Consider the following 1177-nt stretch of genomic DNA (forward strand, 5'->3'; position numbering starts at 1 on the left):
TGCTCATTCGGAATTTCATCATTCCCCATATATTTTCAATCACGTCCAGATCTGGGCCACTCAAGCTGCATGATACCAAGATCGTCTAGTCTGCGCTGGAGAGTGGACGACATGTGAACCGGGCTTCTGTCTTGCTGCAGAATAAACCAACCGTCAGGGAAAGGACTGTCAAGGACGTATGGGAGCAGGTGATCTTCGATGACTCTAACGTATGCTGCTCCGTTGAAGCGGCCGTCGCGGACAAGAGGCCCCAAGCCCTGCTGCGAAAGGGCGCCCCAACACGCTCACGGAGTGCCGTCCACTGGAGACCACACTGTCAACGTACTGGGGTAGATATCTGAAAAGGAAAAAAAGATTAATAGGGCCGTCTCGAAGCAGGCGCGTACTCTCAAGGTATTACCTGCAGTTAGGAGGACGCCAAACCAGCCTCCTTTGGGACCACTTCGTACTAAACGTTGCCTCATCAGTAAACAGCACGTGGCTGCGCTGCGCGGGGTCACACTCCGCGTAGGGTAAGGCAAAGTCCAGTCTTGCCTCTCGGTGTTCCGGCTTCAGCGCGGGTTTCTGAACCGCGACTCCGGAACGGAGACCCCCGAGGCACGCTAGTCTTCGTCGGATGGTTGTACTCGACGCTTGCAGGCTCAGCTCCTTCTTTAGATCGACAGCCGTCACAAACGGGTCGACCACGTTTCCAGCAATTATTGCCCTGTCCTCGTCCGACGTCGTTGCCCGCGGCCGTCCAGACCTTGGTGCATCTTCAAGTTGCCCTTCATCACGGAAGCGCTGAATGATACGGTTCACCGAAGACAAGCAGCATCCCACCTCTCGAGCAATCGTTCGCTGAGAATGCCCTGCAAGCGACATCGACACGATCTGTCGCCTCCGCTCCACACTAATCCTGTCGCCGGTCATCTTGAACTAGTGCCTTCTTCACCTCAGCACCAAGAAGTTCAAGATTAGCACCCAATCGACAAATAAGGTTCTGAGTCCGCACAGATCCTTGTATCGCTCGATGGCATGAAGCCACGAGATAAACTTGATATGCGTTACTCACGCAAGCTGCTTAACCCTCCTCCACTGTCACCAATAGTGCTGAAGGGCCAACGGGCTTCACGGCAACATATGGTTCCACTGGTTCACCATCCAACCCCACCCTACACCCTTTAGGCATCAGCGG

At 54.5% G+C, this 1177-nt stretch overlaps 1 protein-coding gene across 1 annotated transcript; it reads right to left on the bottom strand.

Annotated features, from left to right (window-relative positions):
* Nucleotides 1–284: 284 nt before the first annotated feature.
* Nucleotides 285–912, bottom strand: LOC135398661 (uncharacterized). The gene is made up of 2 exons (XM_064630045.1): nt 450–912; nt 285–337 (listed from the first exon to the last, which is right to left on the bottom strand). Exons 1-2 carry the CDS (start codon nt 910–912, stop codon nt 285–287), a joined length of 516 nt encoding a protein of 171 aa, XP_064486115.1.
* Nucleotides 913–1177: the final 265 nt, after the last annotated feature.

This window comes from Ornithodoros turicata, chromosome 6, assembly GCF_037126465.1.
Source record: "Ornithodoros turicata isolate Travis chromosome 6, ASM3712646v1, whole genome shotgun sequence".
NCBI classification, from domain to species: domain Eukaryota; kingdom Metazoa; phylum Arthropoda; class Arachnida; order Ixodida; family Argasidae; genus Ornithodoros; species Ornithodoros turicata.